This window comes from Centroberyx affinis, unplaced genomic scaffold (assembly GCF_046629955.1).
Source record: "Centroberyx affinis isolate AG114_WGS23_722 - 3 ecotype Tasmania unplaced genomic scaffold, CSIRO-AGI_Caff_v1 ptg001951l_1, whole genome shotgun sequence".
NCBI lineage: Eukaryota > Metazoa > Chordata > Actinopteri > Beryciformes > Berycidae > Centroberyx > Centroberyx affinis.
Window position 1 is genome coordinate 199,816 of NW_027280308.1, and position 24,162 is coordinate 223,977.

The window sequence follows — 24,162 nt, forward strand, 5'->3', positions numbered from 1 at the left end:
CTTTTTAACTCTTGGACTAACTTTGTTGTCACTGTGTTTTATGTCCATTAATTCCTTACGAAAAAGAAAAATAGTAATCCTATAAAATTTTTTAGAGGGATGCTATACAAACATCACAACAAAACTATGAATTATGTCGCCTTTAATATCTTATAGGAATATTACAGTGATACCATAGGAGATACAAAAAAAATAATAGGCTCCCATAAAGTTTGATATACTCACCACTGAGAACCACAGACACATTATAAGTCTCCATAGGAATATTATATGAACATTATTGATGATTGATCATTTTTTGTAAAGGTTAAAATGTTCAAATTAAAATGTGATTATGCTTGTCAGCATTAAAAAGTGTAAAGGGATTGTACAGAAGAAAAGAAACATTGAAAGACCAATAAAAAGTGAAGTGCTACTGGATATTTAATATAACTACAGTGACTTGCCGTATCTCTGTAGACTGTCATGTGTTTTATTGACCAAAACTAGAAAATCATGATGATTTTTTGCAACATTATCAATGTCACCAGTCAGGTCATTTCATAATGTAAATGGGAAACAATGACACAAAAACTGTATGATTACTTTTTATTTACATATACAAAAGTACAGCTGCACAGTAAAAAGTGACAGAAATTAGTCTTCCACAGTTGGGAGACGACAGAGAAAACCAAACTGGCTTTAAAAGACCATCAATTCTTTTGACAGCTTACAAAAACAGAATTTATACCTACTTTTTAAGGCATAAAAGACAAGGAGGGATTTGTTTTCAGTCAACCAAACAGACGTAAACAGCCTTACCAAGGGCATGTATTTCAATAAAATACAGTTTGAAAATGACTACTAGTGTAGTTTGGTAATATCAAATTTCCAAAGCAATCTCTATTTCATCTCTTAATACTCTTTGAACATTATCTTGTTGGGTGGATAACAGCTATAGTCTATTCCTATGGTGCAAAACTCCAAATATATGAATCTCTAATACTACAGTGTTCGTTTCATAGCAGTGCTGTACAGCCGGCTTAACAAAGAAGACTAAATAATTACATAAATAATCCTCTCTCATACACATCACACATCAATAAGTAGGCACTTAAGACAAACTAATTTGTGTAAGCTAAGGACTATCACAGTCTACTTCAGCATCATTGCTCCATGGTGAGTGTAACATGACATGGTAATACTAGGTGAAGTTTTGGTTACAGCATAGGTACATTTACAGCGTGACCTTTTTTCATAGCACAGTTGACTCTTCCCTTTTCTTTTCAGCATCTCAGCAGAGTAATCAAGTGATTGGATACAGAAATCTGTACAAACGATACCTTCTTGAGATAACTATAAACAGCATATATACACACACATTTAGAAAGACAGAAATCAAGAAGCAGATAGGAAATACTAAAAAAACTGAGGGGAGAAAAACAAACATTTAACCCCATGATAGGGTGAAGTACATCACAGAAAAGACTCAACTGGACTGAGCAGAACAGGTCACACATATGAAGCCAGGTTTACCTTAAATATGTACAACAGAATAAAAACAGAAAGTAGAAATACTGCTGTATAAAAATAACCCTTTTAAAAATAATTGTACATGGGGGAAAGTCAGACTAAAACATACAAGGAGAACTCATTGAAAAAGGACTGCCATTCCATTCAATTCAGTCTATGAAAGCTGCTATATATTTTTATCTCCAGGTAAAATAAACTAGCTGTTGGTTTATTGCACCAGGCAATAGAGTGTATACAAATAATTAGTGTGTATTTTAGCTCGACATACCATTAGCTGATTTAACAAAATCATGTCATTATTACACTTTTTGTTTTCATAACTTTCTCATGTACATCAAACTTTTTTCTTTACTACTTCCTGGCTATAGTGTGTGTGTCACAAGCCATTTCTGGTTGCAGGCCACATCTCTTTTAACAACATAACACGAATATTAGTATTAATAGAGCAAAGGGGATAAGGCTAGTACCTCAGGTTAACTGTACACAAACACAAATAATTATCAGCTAAATGGTGGTGAGTCAAACCGTATTTGCAAGTAGTTTTAATGTTTATTTTAACCATGATTTATCACATGGGTGGGGTTTACTGCATTAGGACAATTCAAAATGTTCTGGCTCTCAGTGTATTGTCCTGTGAGGTAATCCCAATCCAATTGACACCTAAGGAGGCTAAAACAAATCATTAAAAGCCCCTGCAAACACAACTAGACTGTGGTTCACGAGTACATGCGGTTATTTAGTGATCCATCCTTGGCTGATGAGTAACCTTGTCCGACAGCCACAGACTACACCAGCTGTCTTAAAGGGATCAATGTTGTGGCAAGCAGAGCCAAGAAGATACCTGCTGCTGAACATAACAGATAGAGGGGTTGCAGAATAATGTCTATTGTTTCAAGCCATGAAGATTTTAGCTGCCTCATTTGTTTTGTCATCACAGAGTTGCCTATGAAACTTTATTGGACACATAAAATGTATAAAAAATATCTTTTTCATTAACTTATTTACAACGTGACATTTTTTCCTTTAGCCCTTCCCTTTTTCTAAAAAAACCAAACAGAACTGACCGGCTTGGTTCCATCTTGACCACTGGGCATTGGGGAAGGGTGCACCTTCGTAAGTGTTTGAAAGTATCCAGCACTTTTTTACAGTCTGTGTACCACAAAGCAACACCCAGAATGCAATGCAGCCATGGTCTTAGAAGTCTGAGTCAGCATCCATAAGCTCTGCCTCCATTAGATTGGTCCGGGAGTGGATGGGTCCGAACCCTGCCCTCCGGCCCGCCGGTACCCGCGCCATGTGGCTCAGATCCACCTGCCCGGGGTAACGAGAGTATCCACCGGGATGCCAGGAGGGAACCGAGGGGGGGCAGCGGGGGCCCAGGCCCAGATCCTCGGGGCGGTCGCTGAGGCCCTGGTGGTTCCGGCTGCTCTGGTAGGATGGGTAGGGGCACCTCTCCTCGCGGGGCAGGGGCTGCGAGGGTCGGAAATCTGGGTAGGACCCCGGCAGGACGTCCTCCTCCGGCTCCTGCTGTTGCCTCTGCTGGTCTCTCAGGTTGGCCACCAGGCTGGGGTGGCAGGGCAGTTTGGGTAGGCGGGGCACGGAGCTGGCGCCAAACTCACGCCGCCGGTAGCCCTGGTGGTCCACCAGCTCCTCCATGGGACGCACCTCCTTCTTCCTCTTCTTCTTCTTCTTTTTCCTCTTGATCATCTCCGGTGAGATCTCGGCCTCCACCATCCACAGCTTGTTCCTCTCCTCTGGGGGAGGCACTGGGGAGGAAAGAGGGGGAAATGGTAATTAACAACATGAAAATGGCACACATCCATGTTCCTGCTGTCCTCTGATGGAGAGAAGGGGAGAATTGAAAGAAGGAAAGATGGAAAGACAGATGGAAGGAAGGAAGGAAAGGGTTTTACCCAGTAGACTCCCTTGGAAGAGTACAAGAGAAGATAAGATAAGATTGCACTTTCTTGCCTTTATAAGATGCCTTAATATTCAAGTGTTCTGCACAGCATTTATGGCAGTAAATGCAGCATAACAGCGGCAGCTTCCAGCTCTCACCTGGTGTCCCTGTGGGGGTAACAGAGATGTCCTGAGGCAGGATGGCACCTCGCCTGGCCACCATCTTAGTCACATGCTGCGCCCAGGCCGACGACATGTCATTGGATGCCTCATTCAAGTCAAAATTGATTCCAGCTACGAATGAGAAGAGGAAAACCGCAAACTCTCCATTTAGAAACATCTAAGGATAGCTTAAATACAACATATTGTTAATGGCACCCCCGCGGTGCTGCAGTCACACTGAGCCGCTCCAAGGAAAACAAGCACGCTAGCCACAGCAGCCTCACTGCTTACACGAGCAGAGGAATCTGTCGTTCAGTTCTTAGCTGCAGACATAACAATTGTCCCTTGCTCTGTAAGCTTTCTGGCCACAAAAAAGCTTATGGAAAAGCCATTCAACCCAATATTAAACGCAAAGAGAAAATATTGCTCAGTGGTTCACAAAAGCAGTAAATAATTACATCAGAACACTTGGCACCATGTCTTTTGAAAATATATCATTGAACACCAAAAAGGCTTAACATGGGGGTGAAGTAGAGAAACCTTTGCTATATTGTATGATAAAGATATTAATATGAGGAGTGATGTTGACTATGAATCATCCAAATTGGATTGTTTGCAGTATCAGTTCTTTACCACAGGGTGGGACTATGCACACACACCAGACTTGGCTTATACTGGAACTGAAAATACTTTTATGGTTTGTTTTATTCTACTTCAGCGCCACATGGGCTGGCTGTTGCTATGCAGGACTATACAGTGAATGTTCACACAAATACAGCAAAGTACTGGAAAGTCAATATAGCGTACTTTCCTGTGTCTTACTGCTCTATCTGAATCATCATTGTATTCCAAGTAAGTTAAAACAGATTAAGAGTTATTTTCAACTTCTCTATGAAGCTGCTCCTGTAACACTCACCCACTGGGCCGTCATGGGACACAGTGTGCATGCTGAACGACAGCTCCTTCTCCGGGTCTTTGTGGAGCTCCTTGCGCTTCGAGAAGGCCTTGGCAATCATCTTGCTCTTCTTTATCCTTTTGGGTTCATCGTCACTACGGCCAATAATCCTGTGCACAGGAACATAAAGTAGGTTAACGGGTACAAGAAGAGAAACCACCAGTAATATGCTGCAGATATTTCTGATAGTGTATTCCCAGAGGAAAACAGGAAGGTGAAGCAGTTGAATGTTTCTGAGAAGCACAGCCAGACAACAGCCTGACTGATAATGAATCACAGTAGGCCCTAATGTTCAGAGAGACCATCACACAACTGAAAGGTCACAGGTTCGATGCCATCACCATGTGCTGAAGTGTCCTTAGGCAGGATGTTGAACCCCTACCTGCTCCCTCATGTTAAGTTGCTCTGGATTAGTCTTCTTAGGCCTAAAGTGAACACTGTAATTACCAGCAGCTGAATTGCTGTTTTTTCAACACTGAAAGGAAACAAATTCCTGTGAGACAAATCCGAGTCACAGTGAGCCCTTGTGAGCGCTGTTACAGAACTAAGATTAACTCTCATATCTGCGTAGGCTGGCTGCACACTACAGGATTTTTACCAGATTTTTGCCCCAGTCAGGCTTTTCCACACATTCAAATGATCTGGGAGAAAATCCCTCATCATAGTTTTTCACAGACACAGTGCAGTTTTTGTCCTCAGAAAGTCTACAGAAAAACTTGCTTTAAGCACATTAAGTGACAGGTCTGATGCACAAATCCACATTGTTATCAGATCTTCAAAACCATATATGGAGGTGGACAGGCTTGCAGCTACAACAGGCATACTAGCAATGAAAAGAGATAGAGCAGAGTGGGAAAAAGTCTCATCAGTCTCATTAGATACAGTCTTTAGAATAACAGCTAAACAATCCATAGCTGAAGAAGACTGCGTATTTTATGTTCATATGATACTGAATGTTTATTCTATGTTCTCTTACTTGCACCAGGTGCGTTTCCAGATGAGGATGGTGGCTTTGGTCCACACCCAGGTACTCATCGCGATTCCAGTCCCAAACATGGAGAACAGGTTGATTTTCTCCACCATGAGGCTGGGCCGGTTCTTAATGGTGCATTCTGGGATGGGCTTGTTGGTCTGAGAAGCGATCGTCACATTGGCTTCGCACCTGTTTGAAATATCACAGAGACGATCAGCCTACCACTGGAGCGTGCCATATGTGCCTCTCACACCCGCTAGTCGCACAACCAAGGTATATTCAAATGCTGGGTTTGTGGAATAAGCAAGTCTTTTACTTGTTAGGGCAGGAAGGAGAGGTTTACATTTCTGAGGTGAAATTAATTCCAGTCCAGCCAGTGTCAACACAGTGGGGAAATAGGGCTGCATTCACTGCCGCAAGTTGAGCGGTTAAGCAGCGGTTTGGAGTCTCAACAGCATCAGTTTGTGGATTTCTGTGTACTTGATAGTGAAGGTGAACTGAAGGGAGAGCTGTAATTTAAGTTCTTAGGCATGAATTAGTTCTAAGGCAGGCAGGTGTAAACTTTTATTAAGACATGATTGTGTGTGCGTGTGTGTATGTGTGTGTTCAGGCTGGGTTGGAGCAAAAAGCTTTACCTTACAGTAAACCAAGGATGGTTTCCGCCACCTTCAGTGAGTGTACTTGATGTTCAGATCCTACACACACTTAGCTCTGTTTGCCATTGAATTATTTGTTAGAGCAATGGAACGTATATGAAAAAAAAAAAAACCTACAGCACATATTCTCTGAAGCTCCTCTCCCATTCAGCCTGGTTGAAGAAGTCGTAGAAGTGGCAGCCAAAGGTGATGAAGACAAAGCCAAAAGCAAGGAATCCAAATATACCTGACAAAGAGAAACAGATCGACAGTTTGAATGAGAAATTTCAGACATTTCACTCCCAATCATCTTCATACAGAAACGGAAAAAAAAAAAGTTATGAAATACTGTTGTATGATAAGTGGAAATCGAGTGACCACATGATAAGAATGATAAGTTCAACCCTTTCATACTGATGGTCAAAAGATTCCAGGCTGAAAGGGTTGTGAAAAGCAGATCACAGAACATACCAAGTCTCAGCATTGTCTCGTTGATTTTACTGGCGGCTTTCTCGCTCAAAAGTCCTGGGTGGTTACTCTTAATGGAAAACAAAGTCATGACCCCTAAAAAGAGGAATATACATAATTAATCTGTTGGTGTGACTGACTGAGGATGAACACTGAAAAATTCAAGGAGCACTAATCTGGTATCACAAAGAATCAGTTTTCTTTGGATATTAGAGTTTGAATGGCACTGAGGCACTTGACTTGCAGGTAAAATACCTGTGTACTGAGGCAAACTACCTACTGTATGCATGTCATTAGTCTCTAGCTAAGCTAAAAGGTACTCACCTCGAATGAGGAAGTAGCCACCGACAACAAGGACCACTCCAATGGGTGCCAGCACAAACCCAGCGCGGTATCGATAGTTTTTGTAGCCCACGAAACAGATGCCACTCACTGAGTCTCCATCCACCTGTGGATGTCAGAAAAGTGCCACGGTAATTGACCAATTGAAAACAACAACAGAGTATTAAAGCTTGAGTATGTATTCATCTCTTCTCATGATAGGAAAACATTTCTCAGCAAGGAGAGGGAATGCCCTCTTCAAATATACTGTAGAAAAATGTCAATGTTTTTTCTGAAGGCAGGCCCACTGTCTCAGACTATGAGAATGTTTGAAGCTCCACGCATCGTACCTCGGCGATAGCCAGGATGGCCACAGTGAGGACGAAGGGGACGGACCAGGTGACCATGTGGAAGTAGGAGGTGCGGCCAGATAGCGGCTGGTGGGTGGTGCCAAGGGCCTTGAAGGAGGTGTGCCAGGCGTAGGTGAGCATGACGAACCAGATCACACCCGACATCAGGGAGTAGTAAACGATGATGAAGATGGTGACACACGACAGCGTCTCTGAAGACCTGCGGAGGATGAGGAGGTAGGGGAGTCATTTCTCAGGGCTTTAATTTTCTTTTTGGAAATCATCATTTATTTCTAATGGGAGATTACAGTTTCCTGCTTTTGTCTGGTGTTTTTTGTTCCCCAGCACAAGCCAGACCAAAGGAGGAAGGGAGGATAAATTATTTGCTGAGAGACATGACAGGAAGGAAGGAAGCAAGGAAGCAAGGAATGATTAAAATCCTAAACTTAGCAGTGTATCAATAAACAGAAAAACAACAATTAACATTTTCAAACTTGTTGAAACCAAATGAACCCTGATGTAATATAATCTCCCCCTCACTTACGATGGCTCCCCAAGTCGCATGGTGTTGTCACTCTTGCACACAATCTCCTTGCGCGCTCCATCCAGGAACTGGGCCAGCCAGCCGATACTGCCCACAAAGAAACAGGCGTTGATGTAGAAGAGAATGACGGCTGGGTAGCGGTTGGAGTTCTTCCAGTCGGCGAGAAACGTGGCCTGTAACAGGAGAGATGGTGGTCAAAAGAAGAATAAAAAAACATAAGGATCCATGATAGATCCATGGTGCACTCCTGAATGAGAAGGGTGTCATTCTGAAACAATAAATATCCATTTTGGAAAAAAGGCACATCTTCTAAAATATCAATATTTTGATATTGACCCATTTCTCAAATCTCATTTTGTAGTGAATCTCTTCATATATACAAGAACTAAAAACAAGTAAAGAGCCAACTGAACCTGCATCATTACCAAAGCAGATCGTATGTGTTGCAGTTAATTATCCGTTAAAGACTGTAAAGACTAGGCTGCAACAAATTGATGACGCGTAACAGCAGAGACATTGCCTTCATACCTAAATATTGAAATCACCCGACATTCTGACTGAACCATACCGTTTTTAATAGTGAACACATGGAAGTATGGGTATTGTAGTTTTGTCAAAAGGCTAACCAGAGTGAAGAAGGTGCAGAGGAGGGTGATGGAGCCGAAGTAGGCGATGTAGGCGTGCATGTCGGAGTGCTCCTCCTCAGTGAACAGGGGGTTGTCACACTGGATGCCGCAGCCCTCCACGTCCTTGTACCAACTGGACTGGATGTCCGTCTTCACCAGGGGGGCTTCACACTGGCCAGATGTGTTGAACTTCAGCTTCTGCACCTCGTTCTGTGGAGGACAGGAGGGGATGGGCGAGTTTATAATTCAGGTTTAGATAATATAAGCTACATAATATATATAATATAATATAAGCTAGATACATATAAGCTCAGTTTATGTAATGGTACCTGTTGAGAAATGTTTTAGAGGCAGCATACATCCTCTAAAAAACAACTTTAAGAATCTATTGCAGATTTGCCTTTGTATCCCCCCTGTAACGGTAACCTGAACTCAGTACAACACAAAAAGGAGGATAGAATGGATAAACAATTTTGGTGAGTCCTACTCTACCAAAACAAATGAACAAATGAATAAAAGGTGCCAGAGTGGCCTAATGGTTAGAGAGACCATTCTTTAAAGGGATGACCCAGGTTCAAGCCCCCCCATGTTGGCAAGCATCCACCCTGCTGAAGTGTCCTTGAGCAAGACACTGAACCCCACCAGAGTCACTGTCCTGTATCTGACCCTGACCTCTGACCTGGGGGAAAGCGGAAAGAGAATTTCCCTACAGGGATCAATAAAGTGTCACATGACATTACATAACAATGAAGCATGCTGGAGCATACCGAGCAGCCCATGGGGAATTTGTCCTTGTCCTCACACTTGAGGAAGTTGGGCCAGCCTCTCTCCCGGTCCACGATGCTACAGGGTCGACGTGTGGCCATACACAGACTCTGGCTGGGCAGCTCCACTCGCCCGTTCTCACATTTGGGCATGTAGACAGCACAAAGCAAGGGCTGGATGACTGACCAACAGCGAGGAGCATTACGCAAACCTGGAAAGTACAAACAGTCGGTTAAATATTCTGACACATAGAATAAATTAGCCATGAGAGATGGGCAACAAAACATGGCGATCATCATCATCATTATCTAATGATTCGACAAACCTGGAAGGTAGAGACACACAGTTAAATATCTTGACACATAGAAAGTAGTTATGACAGATGGGGGACAACACAGTACAGATTTGTCATTTTGATGATGATTATGATTGATTATGATCATCTCTCCATTACCATTATCTAACTAATGGTATATGAGGATGATAGAAGCAAGGACAAGGATTATTAATATATTCTAGTATCCTGACATATATGGTGAATAGGCCTGATAAAGGTGGATTTTGTGAAATGTTGTTAGGCTGGCTTTACATGGTGCAACTTGAATGCAACTTCAGTTCCATGCAACTTAGTTGTGTTGGAGTTCCACAGTCAAGCCATCCAATGAAAATCATGGTTTGTATCATCATTTGGAATGTTCAGACAACTGTTTAATTTGCAACCTGGAACTAATTGCACAAAAGTTTCATTGTGTAAAGACAGCATTAGAATATCCATAACTGCAATGTATTCATGAGGATTCCAGTGGTGATACACCAGGCAATTGTTTGGGCAATGTAGAAGCAACGTTCCCAGCAACAAAGTGAGACACAGGGTCCAAAATGTATTCAAAATTTCCAGGGCAGTAAGATGTTCCTTTGTGATTTAAGCCACAGTGCTGAGTCAGCTCTGTGGGTACTGTTGGCCGAGTTGCCTAAAATGTTTTGTGTACAGTATAATTGACCACTGGCTCTCAAAGTGGGTTCCTTGGACCTCCAGGGGGCCTAGCAGGGTTCCAGGGGGGTTCCCCAGCAAAATGAAAAATAATTTCATTTGACTATTATTTCACTCCCTAGAAGTGAGCACAGTGGGAGAATGCATAAGGATGGATCACACATTTCACATATCCACAGTAGCCAGTATAGACAGTTCTATACTAAATAATATCCAACAATAGAAATCTTCTCAGATGGGGCTCCATGGGACAAAATGTCATCAAACACGGGTCTATAGTTTAATGCTTGATGTAATAATGACGCCTCTGATGCAGTGAGCTGCAGACTGACAGGCCATTAATGAGCACTTATGCATGTGAAAGAGCTTTAGCTGAAGATCTAACACCTTTATTAGTGAGACACTTCTATTGTTGCCCGCTAACACCTATGAGTGATTCCTTTTGTTGTCTTTAATGGCTTTTAACCACTGTTTCCTGTTGAGCTTCTCTTCCCACAGTCCTGACAGAACTTCAGACTTCTCATCCAACTGTCCCAAACTGCTCATCGGAATCATTGACAGTCCATTGTTATACCAATTATCTTCATTATCACATGAAGCAATATAAACAATCTATGAAGACTATTTTAATGATTTAAAAAAACATACCAATATAAATCCTTTATCAACCAACTGTCCCACACGTTTTCTTTATTTCTTTGCAGATTGAATAGTGAAAAAGTTATGGTTCATATTGCTATTTGACTTAAAAATTCAAAAATTTCTAATGATAGTGACATGTACCTTATCATATGATGTGGTACATTTATTTCCTATGGTATATATAGCCTATACTATCCCTATAGTATGTGTGTGATACTCTATAGTGAATGTATAGTGAGCTTATAGACCACTTTATTGTATTTTTCTATCTCCTAAATTATCACTTTAGTATTCCTATAATATTCCTATAGGGACTTACAGTGTGTCCTGTGATATTCTATAGTGAATTTTTAGTGACCTTATTGAGCTTTATGGGGTTTTTTTTGGGGGGGGGGGGGGGGTTTGCCTCCTATGGCATCACTAGAATATTCCTATTGGGACTTATAATGTGTCTGTGATTGTTGTACAGTATTCCTATAGGATTATAGGATGACGAAGTGTTAGATACAGCATCTAAAGCATATCGTAGCCTGTTATTTAACCCATAAAAGCTTACCAGACCACATGGTCAACTTCTCAAAAGCCTCTTCTTGGGTGCTGGAGTCCTCGGCCAGGACCAGGGACGTGTGTGTGTAAGGTAAAGGCGATCCCAGACATGTGTTGTATTTTAGCACCTCACATGTCGTTGTTTTCTTGCAGATATCATCGAATATAGTCCCGTTTGGAGACAGCACCGCCTCGCAGCCCGCGAGCCAGGCAGCCCAGACGAAAAGCATCCCGTAAACTCCAACAATGGGGCTCCGACCCTGGGAAGACATCTTGGGAGAGAGATTCAACTGTGCAACTTGGTGCCAAAAAAAAGATACTTTGTATTCTAGCGCTTCAAAATCCAGCTAGCCAAGAAACCCAGAGAGGTTATCTTCCTTGGTTTCCAAATATGTTTCCAAACGCGACATGGTCAGGAGAAGCTGTAGGGCTTTTCAACGCTTTCACGCAGTCCTCCCAAACTTTTTTATTTTGCACTTCTCGTCCGACCCTTGATGGATCCTTCTGAATCCCTTCATTATCCACACTCCGGCTGCCCCAAACTGTCTTCGAATGAAATAAAAAGTGATAATCAACTGAAAGCCATGCAAAGTATTCCTTTGAAGCGTTTAAGCTGGGTATGAAAAAGAAATCAGGCCGAGAAAGTTACAGATTCGCCCTCCCCCCACCTCCAAAAAACTTGCCATGAAAAAGTCTGGATCTCTGTAATAGGATCTCTAGCTCAGTTGCACCACCCCCTTCTCCATAGCCCCCTTTTTGCTTGCAGAAAAAAGATGATAAATGAGCCTATATCTTTCTACGTGTCCCAAAAAGTTTTTCTTCTTCAGAGATCCCCGGTGGAGTTTCTGATGAAGGCTTTTTGCAGTGTTTGTTGTGTTCCTGTGACTTGCAGTCCTGTGTCTGGTTGTTTTTTCTGTCTCTGGTATGCACATGGTGGGGGAGAGCCAGAGAAACAAAACCTCCCCTCCCATCCCCCTCTTCAAGTGGAAGAATGTGCCTTATAGCAGGGTTTCCCAAAGCTCCTCATATCAAGGACCCCCAAATAGATCACACACCCTTGTAAGATAAGATTTGACCCCAGCTCAGAAGAATTTTGCTGTTGGATATGACTTTGTACTGACTCATATGCCTGTCATTCTCATAGCTTACATTCTTTCATTGTGTCAACTTGTAGGGAGGGAAATTAAAATATTTCTCATTTTGTTGTGGAACCCCTCTTAAGAACCCCCAGTGGTCCCTGGACCCCATTTTGAGAACCACTGCCTTACCCAAACAATATATAGCCAAACACAGCTCCAATTACCCCAGCTCTTATTTATTAATATCAATCAAACTCCAAATTATATCTCAAAACAAGTCATTTCTCCTGTGCATCAATGGGAAAACTGTCTGATGCTGCCCATTAACCGTTCTGCCTTCACCGTCTATTATGTGCTTTCCACCCCTGTTTGAATACAACATACACATACTGTACATGTGAAGTGAGTGTAGCTGCCAGTGGCGTTCATAGATGCAGTTTGGGAAGAACAGTTTGTCCCTATACTTAACAACAGAACACCCAGGTGTAAACCTAAATTCAGTTCCCCCCCTTTTTATTAGCGGACCAGACCCACCTTTTTAGGCTGACATAAATCTTTATAATGAAAATACATAGTATACACCATAGTAAGTAGTATCAAACAGATGTAAGTTAAATGAGGATGGGGTTTCTAGGGGAAAAAATCTGAAATTAAATATCTTCTTAAATGATAAGTGGCTTTTGATTATAACTGGTGGTCATAGCCACTTTTTGCAACTGCTTCACTGGGAATATCCCAAGCTTTAGCGATGATTCTGTAAGGCTATGGTTTTACATGGAGTTTTAAAAACTTATTACATATTTATACAATAGCAGTGGTAGATGTTGGTGTATGTGTGTGTATGGAGGGCACAGTTAATAACTCAAATACTATGTCAAATCAGTTTCCTTTGGGACATTCATAATGGACATGGGCTTCCTCTCTCCTGGTTAAGGTGGCTTCAGGAATACTTAACAGAAGCATAACTGCCAACACAGGCAATAACACACATGGAACACAAAACAAACACAGTTAAATTATTTGACGTTTATGTAAAGTTTATTTGAATGCTCTGCTCTATGTAAAGATACCAAATCAACAGAAGAAACATTTTTCAAACGCGTCAAATCCCCCTGGGGTGCTGTTGTTATCAAATTAATTGGACGGTGCACTTGAGGTATTTGTATGGCTGCAGATGCTTTTGTTTCTCCTCTGCTGTCTTGAATGTGCAACTGGGTTAACTCTGCTCCCTCCTCTGTGCGTCTGTCTGGGCCTCCTTAAAGCCCACAGCAACATGGCTGCCTGAGTGAGTCAGAGGCAAAACCAGGGACCACACACAGAGCAACGCAGCCCAGGCCAAATCTCTCTCTCTCTCTCCCACACACACACACACACACACACACACACCAAAACACACTCGACAACAGGAGAAACTGCTCTACAGAACCATAAATTGTGCATAGAACTGTCATTTTTCATTCACAACAGACAGTAAGTTCAAATGCCTCAATTCAGTTTCACCCATTAAATTATAAACAGCTAACATACCCCCAAAAAAACTCCAAAAAACCTGCTTTCACTTGTTTGTGGTATTACATTGGTGGATACATCTTGTATGTGCTGCAAAAATTACAGTATGGGAGTCCAAACAATTTAAACCAACTTACAAATGTCATACATGCACACACATACATACCTATATGTACAGTACACATACATATACACACTCACATATGGTATGTGAAATAGAAAAATAGAAACATTTTGACAAAGATGTTTTACTGGTTTCACACACCAAAGTGGTTTCTAATTCTAAAAACTGGGTGTTTTCATCAAAGATCTATAACAAAACAAACTACCATATTTCATAGCCATGTTGTAGAGAGTCAAATCACCAGTGTAAACATTATTGTTACAGTTATTGTCAAACCAAACACCTTGAAATCATTAGGTTATGTAACAGGGATACAGGGCATTTTTGGGACCCAGAGGTAAATATTTATTTTAATGTGTAGACCTGTGAAAATACAAAAAAATAGATACCAAGTTGTGTACGTGCAATGCTCCAAAATCCAAAAGGCTTTCTTCATCTTAAGGAATGTATCAAGTAGGTCTACCTTTTCGTTGAAATAGGTATTTCAGCTACAGTGAAAAATAATTAGGGCTGGGTATCGGTACTCGATACCTTTAAGGTATCGACCGAAATAACCCAGTACCAAGTAGTATCGAAACTTCTCCAGTCAAACGATACCTGCATTCGATAATTTTGTACACAGATCTAGAAAAAAATTACTATTTGTATGGTTTTGCTCGCAGCCAATCACCACAAGCGGTCTTCGATTTAATGCGAGGTGTGATTGGCCCACTACTGCAGCAGCTACAACCCATACAGTCTGTGGTGGTGAAGTCGAGCGCGGTGTATGTGACGGAGTTGGCAGTTCAGCGTGCCGAGATGCCACCAAAACGTAAAAAAAAAAAAAGGTATCGAATGAAGTACTCTATTGGTATCGGTATCACTTTAAGGGTACTGGTATTGGTACTGGTATTGTAATTATTTAAACGATACCCAGCCCTATAAAAATAATACATTTTAGAATATGAGAACAGTCACTGTAACGAAAAACCTTAACGCTGAATATAAATACAAATCATCTCTGAAATAAATTCCAGCAAATGTGTCACAAGTATTTCCCACACCTGTTAGCAGCCATGAAGCAACATTATTGAGCATGCATAGATCATTCTGCCTGATTATTTATTTTATTTCATTTTATTAACTCAAGTGATATCGGAAAGTTGCTTTCCCTTGTCAGTTGGTTAATGCCTTCTGTAATATTGATGCAGCTGAAGCAAGGGGCACAGACACTCATGAGTTCCCAGTCCCATTTAGCATCAGAAAGGAGCAGTAGAAAAACAAACTGACTCATTGTAGACATAGTCCGGTCCATATTTAAAGATCAAATAAGATCTTGAGCACCAAACCACCTCTTCACCAGGCTTGGGTCTGAGCAAGACAAGGATGAAAAAATAAGGCCTCTCGGTAAATGCAAGCCTGCTCAATGTCCAACAGAGGGGGATAGAGTCCTACAGGCAGAGCTGCTTCTCACTTTTCCACCTGTTTCCTCAGTGTGTACACACTTCCACCTCCACACATCGATTTAAACGTACATTATTGTTCTGTCCATGTGCTCTTAACACTAATCCTGTGTTTTTAAATCCCGGTGGCACGGAGAGTGACTGCTCATGTCAGGAAGAGTGATATAGAGGCAAGAACGACTCAGCTCATCTATCCACAGCTAGTGGTGACACCAGATTTCTGGTCCAGCTCCATCAGAATCTGGTTAGATCCGGTCTGGGTCAGTTCCAGGGGTCGGAGCGGTGCAGCTGGTTGTAGTTCTGGAGCTCGATCTGGTCTTTAATCTGGTTGATCAGAATCTGAGACAGGAGGATCCCAACCAGCTGCGTAAGAGGAAGCACAAGACAGAGGCGTCAGCAACAGCGGTTAGTCAAGACCACCTTAGTCCAAGTCAGTTCCAAGACCAGGTCAAGTCGAGTACGAGTCAACACCAGGACGAAAGCAGGTTGAGACCAAGAGACCAAGACCCAGAGCAAGTTAAATCCTATTCAAGACCAAGACCAAAATAGGCAATAAACTGTGTACAATTCTTTCCAAATGTAAAAAATAATGCTTAAGGAGCTTCTTAAGGATCAACAGATATGTGGATCTGTCTGCAGGAGCTTCAACATCCAACTAGCACAGGATTTTGACTAATCAGTGCAAAGAAGTTTGATGACCATTACATACCAGACCAATATTTGTTGTAATACTGGGGAGAAAATTAATCAGGTGGAGAAAACTGATTTTTGAAAATCTTTGGATAGGCAGAACAAGAAATGGAGTCAACATCTAATAGGGGCCAAGACCAAGACAAGTCTGAGTCAAAAGACAAGTCTGAGTCAAAATCATCACAAGACTGAGACAAGTCTAAGACATCAGAAAGGTTGTCTTAATGTAATGACTGGTTTATGAACAACCTGGGGCAAAGTTGAATCAGGTACCTCCACTGTGCGCAGACTGAAGTCTGGGAGCTCCAGGACAAATAAACATGCTTTTGTTGGTGCTAAAGCAGCAGAACTTAGCTGTAATCCTGCTTCATTTGGTTTATTAGTGCATACGACTCTTATAGGCGTGAACAGAAAGTGTGTGTTGGTGTGTATGTTGTCTGCCACATCCTACCTGTGGTATGGCCAGTCCCAAGGCAATGCCTCCCAATAGGAACAGGTTGCTGTGGATCCAGTTAACCAGCTTGTCTATGCAGCCATTGGTGTGGATGAAGGCTCCAGCTTTGAGGTATTCCTTTTCCTGCATGCTCTGGCCACACATGGTGTTGATAACTGCCTGCACAAGCACACACACACACACACACACACACACACAGACACACACACACTTCCTTTGAAAATACTGACAGTTGAGTATGAAGCCATCCAAACACACTCTAGTATGTTGTATGCAAGCTATCAGCAAAACCAACATGTTTACTTTGGAAGTATCACTTCTACTTTCTGAAGAAGACAAAAAGGCCGGACCTCGTCTTTGGGTATGAGACAGCAGGAGAAGGGGACAGAGCAGCGCTCTCTGCTGGGGTTGTCGGGGGTGCAGTTGAAGTACATGTTGTGGGACCAGTCAGTGTAGGTCACACCACCACAGCAGTTGAACTAAGGAAACAAATAGGCATTTGGGGAGGAGCAAATTAGAAGATATGTTAGAGATATGTAAAAATAACAACAGATCTGGTATTTGAATTGAGGAAAAATTATGATAAAATATGTATGACAGTATGACATGGATCTTAGAATATCAGGATGTCAATTAAAGAAACAAACACACACACAGTCTGTATTTGGAGAAAATCCTTACCTCTTTCTGACCAAAGTCAATAAGGTTTTGTAGATCAATGTCATCTCTGTAATGGACAATGGCGTTGTTGATGATCTCACTCACTTTATCCCGTGCCTTGGCAGAATACAGAAAAGTCATTTCAGTATAAAAAGATACACAACATATACAGTGTATAGACTGTATGTATAGACACAGTTGTCAAATCAGTGAGAAAGACACATCAACCTATTTTATTGTGGTAATCTAATTGTGGTGATTTGGTGACAAATGAAAATAAAGCTGTCTTTGTTATTGCCCTATAATAACCCCAGAAATCCAATCCCTTCTCAGGCTCTTCATGCCTTTAAACAAACAAAATTAAGTAAAGTCTAACAAATCTGTATGTAAGCAAACACTCTCAACACTGATTTGATTCAACAGACAGAACAGCAGAGGGCGCCCTTTGGCAATCCTCTCATTTCTCTCTTCATATTTATTAAGCAAAAAGGGCCCAAAGCAAACCATTTATTAGTAGTTTCACCATTATATTAGACTGCTGGAAAAAAAACAGTATAAAGCCCAGCCTATGTAAGTGTATTTCAGGATATGCAATTTGGACTATGATTTATAATGTAAAAATAACATTCAATTCAGTTAGTATGGCCTCTCAATTATTCAATGAGAATCAACTTTTTCAAGGATATTTTCAATGGACATGTCTGTGTTCAGGCAATTAATCAATCAAAAGTGGCCCCAATTATCAAATCCAAAAATATTGCAGTCTTGATCAAAACACTGTTATTGAAGCCCATTAAAAAAGAGAATCTCACAGTTTTACTAATATTGATAGATTACCTTATCTGAGAAGACGAAGCCCAGGATACCAGCAGTCAGCTGGAGTATGAAGATCACCGTCAGACAGATACAGAACTGGGTGGAAAGAGAGAGATGGGTACGCTTTCAAAAACACTGCAATGTTTCATCTGCTTAGTGTTGTTTCAGTGGATGAATTCTGCCTGTTAAGGAAAAGACCCTGTTGCAAATCAGTGAATGGATGAATGAATAAATCAGTGAATGAATGAGACATTAGAGAAACGTGCAGGAAAAGTAAGAAACCTAAGAGGGCTTGGACACGGACCTCCACTAGAGAGACAATGGAGAGATAGACAACTAGAGAAATTGTTTGCAGACTGCTGACTGACCGTCTGCAGGAGGCAGATGTTTTCCCGCAGGGAGCCCACACAGCCACAGAAGGTGAGGAGGAACATGAGGACCCCCACGATCATCAGCAGCATGGCGGGGTCCACCGACAGACAAGCCAAGGCTGCCTCTGAAGTGGAGAGGGACAGAGAGGGTAAAGACTGGTGTGAACTGAGCCAGACTGGCTTCTCTTTCAGGGACACAATTCATTCTCTGAAGCAATAACACAAAACATTTATGAAGGTGTTTTTTTAAAGCCTCTCTGACTCTCTCATACTACGTAGAGAGAGAATTTCAAATGCCTGCAAGTGGAATTACTTTGCCCTCTTTGCCTTTCTTACATTTCATTTTCTGGACTAAATCATGAACAATGCAGACGTTGGATGGATGTTGTGTTACCAGTCTGCTAAAGACATGTTGCTGACAACATGTTGCTGACAACACGTTGCTGACAACATGTTGCTGAAAGCTTCGGCCTATTGAACAACCCTTTATGGAAGCACAAAGCCACAACACAAGGATGGTCGTGACACTCGATACTCCCAGCCTCTCACACCGAATGTGAGGAATAACTGTATTCCATCAATGGAGGATCATTTACCTGCATGCTTCGTCATGCGGGCGTACACGCCGATCGACACCATCACCAGGGCGATCAACTGAAGGAGGGAAGAAAAAGACAACTTTTTTATTTTAACCTTAAGTAGGTATTGTGTGTTTCAAAATATCACAGATAGGATAATGAGTGGAAAAACACTATGATGAGTTCTCCCACTTAGGAAAACCTTTATTCATTCTGTGTTCATACTTGTCTGAGGAGTGGCGGCTTTTCCCAGAACACTTAATCATGATATGTAAGTTACAGCAATGTGAGGGAGGCATGCTTGGATATTTGCAGAAATGTGAGTCATAAAGAAGATAAAGATGCTAGCACCAATCAAATAAAATCAAAACTTTAAAATATACAGCTAAGATCAGAAAGAATCCACCTTGAACTTGTCAAACATGACCAAGTAGGAGTCAAACTGCTTACTGTGGCAGTGTTAGTATAAGCTACAGGAACACAACACTCTTTATCAAGGGTCAGGAGTAGAGAGATTAGGGTATTCTGCCATCCACTCTGCTTTCATTTAACTAACTTGGCAGTGGTTGGTACCTTTCCCTAAAAAAAAAAAAAAAAAAAAAAAAAGACCTTTTCACTCAGCACTCACTCTCCACCCAGGGAGATCCAAGCTCAGTCTCAATAGAATAATAGGGAGCCCTCAGCAATACTCTTCCCTCCCCAAATCAAATGGATCCAGTTACAACAGGCGCTGCTGCACCTTCTTGGGAGAGAACTGCTGCATTTGCCTGGCTTATGTGGAAAGGTTTACTTTTTATAGTGAACAAACCAGGCGAGACACCTGAAGCAAACATGTTTTTTTTTTTTTTTTACATAATCGACAGAAAGATTGTGAAATGGGTGTAATCTGATTCTATGGCTTGCTGGTCTACATGTCTGCAAGTGTTTTATTCTTGAAATGAGTAAACAATCTAGTGAAGACTTATGCTACAGCTAAAACTAACTCAGTTAAACACATAGATTGTATAGATCCAGACTGATTCATTGGTAACACTTCGGTTACGAAACTGATACTGACACTGATACTTGTTAGTTAATGAGTCATCGTTGCATCAACTCACCAGACGTGGTGAATCAACAAAATCATCAAAAAAACATTTCCATGACATTTCTCAGAATTTTAATCTACTGTAGATCACAAAAGCACCACAAAACATGTAGGAATCTTTGATGCGTCTTTCTGACAAAACCCACTATAGCCAGAGGCAACAAAAAAAATGACAACAACACATTCCACCTTGAATAGCTTCAAGTTTTTACACGGTCTTATCCTGTCTGTACAGGGCCAGCAGGCACACTCACAGACTGGACACACTGTGATGCACTATGGGTTAGTTTCAAAGAAGGTGTCACTTGTTCCACTGTAGACGTTCATGTGAAAGTAAAGACAGAAGACTATGAGATATGCAGACTTCATGAAGTGTCAGATATCATGCTGTGTGAACAAATGCAACACTTTTTTTTTTTTAACTGAGCATGTACTGCAGCAGGGAAAATAGAGCACAGCACAAACCCCAAAACCTCACATCCTGCCCCTATTCTGTTTGTTTCCCCATTCCTGCCAGCCTCCAGTTTGTTTAAACTCAACATTTTGTAGTTCTCAGTCTCTCTGTGTTATTTGCTTTACAACTCTCCAAGCATAACTCCATGGCAAAGTCTCCTCATACTGCACTAAACCCCAACAATGCAAAGTTCAATCTGCAAGAACAGGCCTGATCTAAAAAGGTTTTAAGTCAAAAATCCCCTTAGAGCAGATGAGGTTATGGTCCCCAAGCACCTGACACAAGGCAAACCCAATGGTATGAACTTTGCATAGTTTACAACCAGCAGCTACGCTTTGCAGTTACTTTTTAACATTTGTTTATAGTTGTTAACATCCTATAGTGTTATGGGAGACACAGTATAGTAATAATCCACTGCAATAACCTGCAGTGTTCACCAAAGCTTGTTTGAGGAACAAAAGTAACATATTTCACTACTGTAAAATCTGCTGCACACTACCATGTTTCCCTTAGCCACAGAAAACTAAACTATCTGGAGTGGGGGCCACTTCTCACACAACCTTGCGTGGCCCCATCAGCATATGAATCAATGAAACTTTGTGTCCCTTGGCAACTGCATAGGCCATGAAAGGGACCGGTGAAAGTGGATTGGCATAAAGTACAGTGTATGGTGCCTAAAAAACTCAATGGAGTTTTGTCTACCGAGTCTACGGCTTTTATGCATTGTTATTGTAATGAGTGTGAACAAGTCTGAGCCAAACAGCCTCTAAGCTCGGTGAAAAATAGACGCTCTATGATGAAAAAATAACCATATATTCACAACTACAAATTCCTGTGTTGCAAACCAATGATAAAACTTGGCTATTGTCCAGTGTGTGAGCAGCAAGCACCTGGAGTGTCAGGTCTGCATGCGGGCCAGGCGTTCCCTTCCCTTCTCCTGCTTCCTTCTTCTTTGACACTGAACTTGTAGTAAAACACCAGTCTAATTACAGCTAAATCAAACCATGCAGTAGGCTAGTCCAGCTGGTGCAGCAGACACAATTTAACACAAATAGGAAACACAGGCTGCTGACTATAAAAGGTCACTGGACTCCTGGATTTCTTTTTATTCTCAACAGGTAGCCTAGTTTAGGGTGGGTTACTGGCTGCCAAGACAAATAAATGATTAACCTGCTCACAGAATGGAAAATAAGGTTCCCACGCGTTTGAGATCCGCTTTTCACTCATTGTTTTTATGGCTGAAGAATACTCACCCAAAATATCAAATTAAATATGAAGAGTAGGTACTTGACAATTGGACTGACAAAGGTGAAGTCCTCGTCATGCTCAGCTACGGCTCTGCGTCTTCTTCCCATGGCGACGAGTAGGCTATCCAAACCTGTTACTCAAATTATCCAAATTTGTTTTGCGCACAGATGTGTAAGTTGCCTTTCAGAGCATTATCTAAAAAAGTTATCCATGCTAAAGCAAAACCGGAGAGACGTCAGCATAATGATCACATCAGGAGCGGGAGGTTTCCTTGTAATACTTGAGCCGACACGACAGCGATTGACTGCGCTTGGATTGAGTTGGCTGCCGCCCGAGCTGTCTGGACGTGGGCGTGTAAACTCACTGGGTGTGTTACTATTGTCTCGTGTCTTACCATGTTCATATGATACCGCCTGGAGAAGTGGCTCCCAAACACAACCCCAGGGGTCCTTGGGGGTTGGGGGGAGGGCGAGGGTGCCCAGCAACATTAGGAATCGTTTAATTTCACAGTTATTTTATTCACTAGAAATGTACACAATGAGAGAATATGAACTAAAGTGACCAGAGGTTTCATTCTTATCCCACCTGCAGTAGACAACCAAAATCTCAGATGGGAGTCGCCGGGACAAAACCTTTATCAAATGGGGGTCTGGTGGTCTAAAGCCTCATATTTGGGGAAAAAGTTTTGATAGCTCTGTTTATGATTCCTATGATTTAAGCGCATGCAACAGGTTAGTTCTGTTTCAAGTTGACCTAGCCGCTTGCTACTTGCCCTCTCCTAATGGTTAACTGAAATGTGCACACATGCAATCAACCAATCAGAATTTTAAATTGTGGTAATCAAGGATGGAAATTGTACATTTCTGTCCAGGCTCCTGGAAAATTATCTTTATTCTCCAGAATATTAAGTAGCAGAGAGGAAATGGAGATGAGAAGCTCACAGTCTTTATTTTAATTACAAATAAATCAAGAACAACCACAAAGCTGCGATCATGCTATCATTGGAGTGTGTGGTGAAGGGGCTAGAACGTTAGAGAAGCCTGATACAGTTAACCAAAAATATAATGTCTAGACAGAAAAAGTGTGACTAATAAGGATAATTCCTTAACACACTTTCACTTCAACTTTCTTTCCACAGAAGAGCCAAATGAATAAAGAGCAACCCATTGTTTCTGTACTCTGTGATGGAGAGAAAGGCTGGCAGCCCACAATATTCAGCCTCCAGCTCTCCATCACCAAGAAATGACCAGGAGCATAGGGAGAGTGGAGAGATTAATAAAGTGTACACCCTAAACTGAAGTCAGAGATGCAAAGATGATACCTTGATGAGAAGGACAAAGAATGTGAAAAAGAAAGACAAAGGGGAGGAAAGTGAAATAAAACCAACTTTATGAGATTATCTGAACTAAGAATGTGGAGCAAAAACAAAAGCATCTGTATGAGAAAATCAAGAATATGAGGTGATGGAAATCTTTGAAGAAATCAATCACGTAAAAAAATCAAACAAGCAAAATGCTGAATTGTTAAGATAAAAGCTCACACAGAGTAAGATGGAGTTTCTGCTCCTGGATAAAGACTGAAAAGTTGACCATCTTCAGGCCTGAGACGGATAAAAACAAAATCCAGGAACTGTGTTAAAAACTTGAAAAGGAAGTAGAGGCTCTCACAATCCAGAAAAGGAAGGCGGCTAAAAGTGAAACCTAGTTAGAGTTGAGGAAAACACACAAGGAGGAGGAGGAGGAGGAGAGTGAGGTGGAGGCCAGAGAGATAAGGAGTAAGGCAGAGATGGAGGGGATGGAGCTGGGAAACCATCATCCATCAGCTGGTTGAGAAGGCTGCTCCTGAACCTCTCACTTACATCAATCTATTGCACCTATCCAAATGCTTCTGTTACGCATTTATCCAGCCTAAGAAATGAAGGTAGTCGATTTGTACAAACATTTCAGGGGGGATGGTGGGGTCTTATGGGGACAAACTTTTTGATAGTGGTGAAGACAGCATGGAGGGTGGGGGACCAGCTGTTTACCATTCTGTTTATATTGTAACAGCACAAAGATAATTTTACACTCAAAAGACACACATGTTACGGATGTTAGGTATCAGATACTCCTGCCATTGAACTTAACCAAGGCACTGGCCTCAGAGGAGTTGGTCCCTGGGCACTGCATTGTGGCTGCCCACTGCTCCTAAGTAGTTAGGATGGGTCAAAGACAGAGGACAACTTAACGTAACTGAACGTCATTGCTCTATGCTATTACAGG

The 24,162-nt window shown here is 41.6% G+C and overlaps 2 protein-coding genes across 2 annotated transcripts; both read right to left on the minus strand.

The window, feature by feature from the left end:
* Positions 1-604: 604 nt before the first annotated feature.
* smo (smoothened, frizzled class receptor) lies at positions 605-11,992 on the minus strand. The gene is made up of 12 exons (XM_071530648.1): positions 11,400-11,992; positions 9,213-9,421; positions 8,446-8,655; positions 7,820-7,992; positions 7,276-7,495; positions 6,929-7,052; positions 6,608-6,700; positions 6,275-6,383; positions 5,505-5,690; positions 4,490-4,638; positions 3,571-3,705; positions 605-3,278 (listed from the first exon to the last, which is right to left on the minus strand). The coding sequence occupies exons 1-12, from the start codon at positions 11,659-11,661 to the stop codon at positions 2,707-2,709; spliced, it is 2,442 nt and encodes an 813-aa protein (XP_071386749.1). The 5' UTR covers positions 11,662-11,992; the 3' UTR covers positions 605-2,706.
* A 1,504-nt stretch (positions 11,993-13,496) lies between these two features.
* tspan33a (tetraspanin 33a) lies at positions 13,497-22,185 on the minus strand. Its single transcript, XM_071530649.1, has 8 exons — positions 21,907-22,185; positions 19,131-19,188; positions 18,532-18,659; positions 18,185-18,259; positions 17,369-17,464; positions 17,038-17,166; positions 16,685-16,846; positions 13,497-15,906 (listed from the first exon to the last, which is right to left on the minus strand). The coding sequence occupies exons 1-8, from the start codon at positions 22,006-22,008 to the stop codon at positions 15,805-15,807; spliced, it is 852 nt and encodes a 283-aa protein (XP_071386750.1). The 5' UTR covers positions 22,009-22,185; the 3' UTR covers positions 13,497-15,804.
* Between the last annotated feature and the right edge of the window lie 1,977 nt (positions 22,186-24,162).

Excerpts from the sequence above, each read along its gene's own strand:
- smo (XM_071530648.1), bottom strand. The coding sequence starts at position 11,661 with ATGTCTTCCCAGGGTCGGAGCCCCATTGTTGGAGTTTACGGGATGCTT. Across the intron at positions 9,422-11,399 it reads GAAGTTGACCATGTGGTCTG|GTTTGCGTAATGCTCCTCGC; the intron begins GTAAGCTTTTAT and ends TGTACTTTCCAG. Across the intron at positions 7,993-8,445 it reads TCTGCACCTTCTTCACTCTG|GCCACGTTTCTCGCCGACTG; the intron begins GTTAGCCTTTTG and ends CTCCTGTTACAG.
- tspan33a (XM_071530649.1), bottom strand. The coding sequence starts at position 22,008 with ATGGGAAGAAGACGCAGAGCCGTAGCTGAGCATGACGAGGACTTCACC. Across the intron at positions 18,260-18,531 it reads ACATCTGCCTCCTGCAGACG|TTCTGTATCTGTCTGACGGT; the intron begins GTCAGTCAGCAG and ends CTTTCCACCCAG. Across the intron at positions 17,167-17,368 it reads TTGACTTTGGTCAGAAAGAG|TTCAACTGCTGTGGTGGTGT; the intron begins GTAAGGATTTTC and ends TTGTTTCCTTAG.